A 6,831-nucleotide genomic window follows, 5' to 3' on the forward strand; every position below is an offset into this window, starting at 1 on the left:
TCTCGAGGGGTTACCCACTCCGGGAATCATGTGTACACTCAGTCCGGGAATCATTCCTAAATCTTTCAAAATTTGATGGAAAATCCTCATAGTTTCAATTTAAAGTCATGGTAACCATGTGATACACACAAAAACATTCAAATACAAAGAAAATTTTCGAAAGTTCTCTCTTTTTCTCAGAGATATGTTCTGGGAATCGCGGGAATCCGGAATCGTGTGTACACTAAAGCAACGAGTGGGTAACCCCTCGGCTAGTCTCCACCTACAGTGGGGTGCGCGCTGCTTCGTCATCCCCGGTTTGTTTGGGCCGCTGCCTCCCTGCCCGGGCGGCCCGGGCTGGCACACCGCAAGCCCGCAAGGTCGCCTTACACGATGGATGCCACCGGCTCACGCAACCGAATGTGATTCCGATGCCGCAACTCGAGCCGACCGACGCGACCGACACGTCAGGCTAACGACCCGCACTCTGTCTCTCTCGCACCTGCACGGGCCGCCCCATGAGTGCGAGAGAGACAGAGCGGCACGAAAACGACTGTAGGAATCAGACTGCAGGCAGCCGGCGGACGGACGGACGGACGGACGGAGAGGTGGCTGGCGAGCGGACGGACAGTTTAGTTCGTAAAGTGTTTTTATTGGGGGGGATTTCGAAATTAAAATGTCAGGGATGATTCAAGGGCAGGCAAGCAGACCGAAGGACAAACAGACAGGTGGGCGGCCGGGGCCAGGCAGGCAGCATGCAGGCAGGCAGCCACACCGTAACAAGACGAACACCGCGGCGGCGGAGGAGGGACGAAAAGCAGAGGTGGAATAATGACGTGTAAGACACACCGCCAGGTCGCCGGGTCGGCAGGCTGCGCGCACACAAGCCGCCCAACCGTCGGCCCGAGCGTGAGCCACAGGCCACAGGAGGAGCGCAGTGGCGCGCGGTGTCCTTTGTCCAGCGGGCCGCGTCCAATATGATGAATTCCTCCGGGGCCCAGGCCGGCTGATTCCGAAAGGAGCGCTCTGTCTCTCTCGCACTGACGGCGCGGCCCGCAGGCGCGCGACGGAGACAGAGACAAACTCGCGGTGGGGTGGATGGCTCGTGGGCCTAATTAAGGCCCGGCGGCGTGGCTACCGTGGCCACGAGATATCACGTCATCACAGCGACGCCGCGACGCGCGGAGGGGCTGACGGCGAGCCTGCCCGGCCTGCCTGCCTGCCCCAGTGGGCTGCTCGGTGGGACGGTAGTTAGGAAGATCGGCAGGCCACGCCTCGGAAGGGGGAGGGGAGGGGGTGGACGGCGGCCCACGGTGGGGCCGGGGCCGGGGCCGGGCCGCGGGCTTGTGGCGTGACTACCTCAGCTCGGGTTGGCCCACCGTGCTGCTGGCGGGGCTGGCGGGGCTGGCGGCCCCGTGAAGGAAAAGCAAAGGAAGCGAGGGAGCGATGGATGAGGTGTCGCGGTACGACGGCCTGGGGCGGACTGGGGTGGACTGGGGCAAACGGGAGGGGGCGGCGACGGCGTGTAGAACACGGCGCCTTACTGCCGCAAGGTGATTGCGTGTGTGCGTGTGTGCGTGTTGCAGGGAAGATGAAGTCGGCAGACCGACCCGAATAAAAGCAATAAGACACTGGCTTTATGGTGCGAACTGAAGGCTGCTGAAGGCCTGGCATGGGCAGGCTGGCGTTGTGTTCGGCCGGCCAGCGAGAATCAGCCCATCGAGGTGAACGTTCGGAGCGGTCTCGGGGTGCGCTGCCGCCGCCGCCCTCGCGGCCTTTACGTCCTCGCCGACGACCTAGATGGGCTTGGCCGGCTTGGCCTGCGGGCGGAGACGTGTCGCCGGCTGAAGCCCTACTGACTGCGGCACGCTGCTGCAGCAGGCCGGTGGTCGAGCCAGGGCCGGCTTGTTCTTCTCGAGGACGGCGCCTTGCCGCCACCGGCCGGCCCGGCCCGCGTTATCCGCAGAACACGTCGGCGTGGCGGTGGCGGCGGTGCCCGTCACGCGCAGCGACGCGGAACATATAACAGGACGGCGCCGCTGCCGGGCGCTGCCTGGCGGCAAATTGTCCACCTTCCCTCCGGCGCCGCCCTCGACACCCTCGACGGCCAATTTGCGGCCACGTCATCCCCGCGCTGCATCCCCGCACTGCGCCGCCACGCCAGCCCCGCCGAGATGCGGTCCGGAGCGGCCACGGACTTGACTCGCTAACTTTTTAAACCGCGTCGAGTGGCGCGGCCAGCGGGGCCAGCGCAGCGTGCACGGGCGGGCCGGGGGGGGGGGCGTAAGGAAGCAGAAGCCGAAGGCGAAAGGCACGGGCCGGGGGGGGGGGCGTAAGGAAAGCAAGAAGCCGAAAGGCGAAAGGCACGGGCCGGGGCTTGGCGGCGTGGCGGCGAAGGGACGCAGCAGGGACATGGGGCTGCAGATCGATGGTGCTCCCCGAGCCCTTCTCGGGGCGGTAGGGCCCTTCCGCGCGTCCCTCGGGCATATGGCATATAGGTAGAATCAAATCCGGCCGCCGGCGACGGCGACGGCATGCCGATGCCTAGGCCCAGGCGGCGCCCTGGCGGCAGGCCCGGCGGCCCGGCGGCCCGGCCACCGCCTGCCTGGCGGGGCAGTTATTTCCTATTGAAGAGACGTCTCGACGTGCATAAGGCGTCCCCGCCCCGTCCGTGCGCGCGGGGTGCCGACTGCCTCGCCCAACGCTTTGCCCCACTCGGCCTCGCCATTCACCCCGACGAAACACGTGGGCATATTGCCTGGGCGGATCCACCGCTCGGATCCTGGGGAAAGGGGTGACAGGAGGGGGGAGGTGGGAGGGGGGGGGGCGTAGCGACGCCTCGCTTCCGCCAGTTCCGTGCAATTTCGTCAAACGATTGACAAAGGACACGTACGTCCTTTCTCTTCTTGGAGGGCTGCCCGCGCGGCGCCACGCCACTGCCGGGGGAGGGAGTTTGGCAACATTTTTCCGCCGTCCGCGTGTCTTGTCGTCGCGTTGTCGCGTCGTCGGGTGACACAACGGCCGGCGGCACTGGTCACGCGGCTGCCCGCGCAGTGGACCAGCCACGGCACGCGAAAAACAGCGGCGGGTTAAAAACGGCGCTGCTCTGCGAATAGCGTCCAGCCCCCGGCGCCGGCGCTGCGTCTGTTTCTATTTTCGCCTCGAATGCTTCACCTCCGGGTGATCCCCTCGCCGGGCGGGCCGCCGGCCGATGCCCCCCCCCCCTCCCCGCCCCCGCCGGGTGCCCTGGGCCGCCCTGAGCAATCTCCGGCCTCGGCGACGACGTCTAGTTCCAAACCTCGCCCCGGCCTAGCCCCACCCTGCCCCCTGCCCCCTGCCCGCACCGCCGAACCCATTCAGCGTCGCCAGACTGATTCAGTACAGCGCTCCGTCTCTCTCGCACGTCGGCTGGGCGACGCCCGCGGTTCAACGCGCGGTTTTCGTCAACTTCCTGTCCTCCACCAGGACGGCCAGACAGCGGCCCCTCCTCCCGGGGTCGCCGTAAGTCAAACCAGGCCGCGTGCCTGTTTGGAGACCCGGCCGGCAGGGCGGCAGAGCGCCCGCGGACGGCGGGGTAGGCAACCCGCTCCGCTTCCGTGCGCGCGGCCCGTCATGTTGCCTACCCCGCCGGGCGGCTTGCCCTGCTCCGCCCGCTTTGCCTTTTCCGTGACTCTGTCGGCCACCCTGTCGGCCGCGGGCCTGTCTTTGTCTTCCCTCCCCGGCTTCGTCGGGCCGACCTCTTTTTATTTCCGCACTTGTTCGTGAGTTAAGGGGGCAGAGGGGCGGCGGGCGTCCTGGGAGGCGGGAGCCCGGCAGGCAGCCCGGCAGGCAGCCCGGCAGGCAGCCAGACCCGGGCTGGCCTCAACAGTTTGATTCATTAACCCAACGGCGCTGACACGCACAGCCAGCCGTGGATGGAGGCACTGCGCTGCGCGGCGCTGTACACCGTAAACCAGGCCGGAGCGTCTGCGCGTGGCGTGGCGCGCTGCGTCGCTCCATCGCGCGGTCCTACAGCGTTGTGTTTTGTGCGGAAAGTGCACTCGGCGCCGGCGTCGGCCGCAAAACGGGCACTGCAGACTGACTCCGAGAGTGGTCGTTTTCGTCGCTCGGTCTCTCTCGCACTCGCGGGGCGTCCCCGACGAGAGAGACAGAGCACAGAGCGCAAGTCTGGCACGCTAATTAATGACAACACTGTAGGGGCTGAAAGGCGCTAGTCAGGCCCGCGCCCCGCTCGCACTGCCAGCGGCATTCCGAATTGCAGCCCACCACGCGTCCAAGGACAAGCAAGGCTGTCGAGGCTGTCGCACTGCCGCTCTGTCGCGGTGACGGCCAGTCGAGTGCAGCACGCTGGCATTCGCTTTGTTTTGTTGCTGTTGTTGTTGAGGCCGGCTCTCGCCACGCTTCTCGCCGTTCTTCCGCCCGGGTAGTTGAACCGGGCCGGGCCGGGGGCCTGATTGGTGGAGCCTCGACTTGGCCCGGCCTCGATGAAACTGGAGGCCCGCGGGAACCGGTTCCGGAGAATCACCCGGAACATCCCGGCGGGCGAGCTCCTCCCCTCCGCTCCGCTTTGCCTCCCCAGCGCGCCCCGCCCCGCCCGCGGGGAGTTGCAGGTGATGGAGGAGCTGCCGCGACTTTCCACGACACCGGGCCAAGCCATGGCCAAGCCATGGCCAGGCCATGGCACAGTGGGCCAGAAGACCGGAGGAGGCGGCCAAAATTCTAAACGCGTTTTGAGCTCCAGAGTCGCTAAACAGGACTCGAATCGAACGTGTGACCCCACCAATGGATCCCTCGTTCGGAGAGCGATCCATTGGTGGGGTCACACGGTCGGTTCGAGTCCTATTTAGCGACTCTGGAGCTCAATACACGTCCAGAATATTGGCCGCCTCTACCGGTCTTCTGGCCCACTGCACAGTGGCGCCGCCCTCGCCCCAAGTTTGATGCGCCGGGACAGGTAGTTCCCGCGGCGTCCGCGCTGCCGGCGATCAGGTTCGGACGTCTCGAACCAGACGGCTTCCGACGCGCAATGCGCAAATCGCCGAGCTGACGGCGAGGTGGACGCGGAGCAGCGAGCGGCAACGGCAGAAAGAAACTTTTCAATAAAGGAATGCCGAGCATCGCGGGGCTCGCGTCCCGGGTTCGAATCGCCCACTCTCCATTTTGGTTTTGGATGTGTGGAATATCTGACTCTGGATATCGGCGTGGGTTTGTTTGTTTGTTTTTTTTTTTTCGAGCAGAAATTCATTTAAAAAATACGAAAAAAAATACATGGTGTTTCATTTTGCAATTTTATTTTTTGTGCGTTGCTTTTTTGTTTGAGTTTTGGGGGATGCTTCGCTGTGAGGGTAGAGGCATGCTGCAGGGGGCCCGTCTTCGGGCCATTCCGTCCGTCTGTTGGATGGACGGCCTCACGTGGACGCTGATTAACAGTGTGGACGTCGTTCACTGAGCGTCCTTGAGCGGCCTTGAGCGGGCGGGGGTGGGCTGGGGTGGGCTGGCGCCCCGGCTGGAGCCCCGGCTGGAGTCGGCACGACGCGCTGGAGCGGGCTGGGGCGAGTGGGCCTCAAGAGTCCCGGCGGCAGAACGCCAGCCAATCTCGTCGATGGCAAACACCGAGTGCTTTTCAGTTTTTACTCTTATTTCACTTATTTATTTTCTTTTCCCCCAATTAGACACCCTCCAGCGCGCTGCTGCTGCTGCCGCTGCTCTGCTGTCAGACTGCAGGGCTTCTCTGCGGCATCAAGGACGTTCGCCCGGCGAAGTTGCAGCAGTTTCGTCTTTCTCATTTTCAGCTCTTTTGTTTCTCTCTTTTCTGTTTGTTTCATTAATCCCACGGTTTTTTGCCCTCCGCGTTTTATTTCATTTTCCCCGGGCGCTGATCAGGACCACCCCTGTTTGTTTATTGAAAGTCATGGCCTTGTTTCTGTCGTGTGTTTTCCTGATCCACCTCATTTCTCGTTTCGCCTCGCGGCCACCGCGTCGATCGAGCGCGTATTACTGTGTGGCCTCCCGGCGTGATGGCAGTACTGAGAACTGTATAACCAGACCCGACCAGACCGCTCTCCGCTTTCCGGGAACGGGCCGTGGACTCATGACGAGAGGCGCCGGCCGGAGGGTCGCGGTCACGCCACTCACCGCTACAGATGTGTGACAGATTACATGCACGGCTGGGTGGCGTTCACGGTGTCCATCGTGTGGATCGGATTCATCACGGCCATCATTGGCGACGTGTCCTCCCACTTCGGCTGTTCCATCGGCTTCAAGGACACCTGCACCGCCTTCAGCCTGGTCGCCATGGGCACCAGCCTGCCAGGTTTGAGCGTGTGTCTCGGCGTGCCGCGGCGTATGGCCGCCCACTAACACCAAAGCCACCCACCTCGCGGCGCTATACGCTGAGCTGAATGGAAAGAGGGACACTCCTTTCCACGCCGGCGTAATCCTGCCTTGTTTGTTGTGCTTGTCCCGGCGGTGGCTCTGCCCGTGGCTCTGCCCGTGGCTCTGCCAGTGTGTCTGCCCGTCCGTCTACCGCCTGCCTATAAGCCTACAGCCGGTTCCGTTCCGCGCGGCCTCCCTGCATTTTAGATTAACCAGGCGCTTGGGGCTCCTCTTGGAGCTCCTTTTAACACACCCATTTGTGCGTGTACTCTAATCCGTGTGGTTCGAGTGGTGTGCGGTTGTGGGGGGAGTGCCCACGTAGCAACACCCAGCTACAAGGGCCCTTTTCACTAATCCAATAACATGCATGGTGGCACTGGAGAAATTTCATCAGATTTCGCACCAGAGGCCAAACTGTCGTTCCCGCCTCAAATGCTCCAGCGCTGACAAGGCCAAGAAAAAAATCATCCTGGCAGA

At 63.5% G+C, this 6,831-nt stretch overlaps 1 protein-coding gene across 3 annotated transcripts in view; it reads left to right on the forward strand.

Annotated features, from left to right (window-relative positions):
- The window catches only part of LOC117644151 (sodium/calcium exchanger 3-like), a 64,617-nt gene that overhangs the window by 50,828 nt on the left and 6,958 nt on the right, over nt 1-6,831 (forward strand). For 2 of the 3 annotated variants that reach the window (XM_034383417.1, XM_034383415.1), the window contains one exon: nt 6,134-6,292. The exons of the other annotated variant lie outside the window; for it this stretch is intronic. In XM_034383417.1, the coding sequence (XP_034239308.1) occupies nt 6,134-6,292 (159 nt within the window). The remainder of the gene's footprint in view (nt 1-6,133; nt 6,293-6,831) is intronic. 3 annotated transcript variants of the gene reach the window in all.

This window comes from Thrips palmi, unplaced genomic scaffold (assembly GCF_012932325.1).
Source record: "Thrips palmi isolate BJ-2018 unplaced genomic scaffold, TpBJ-2018v1 HiC_scaffold_17, whole genome shotgun sequence".
Lineage (NCBI taxonomy): Eukaryota > Metazoa > Arthropoda > Insecta > Thysanoptera > Thripidae > Thrips > Thrips palmi.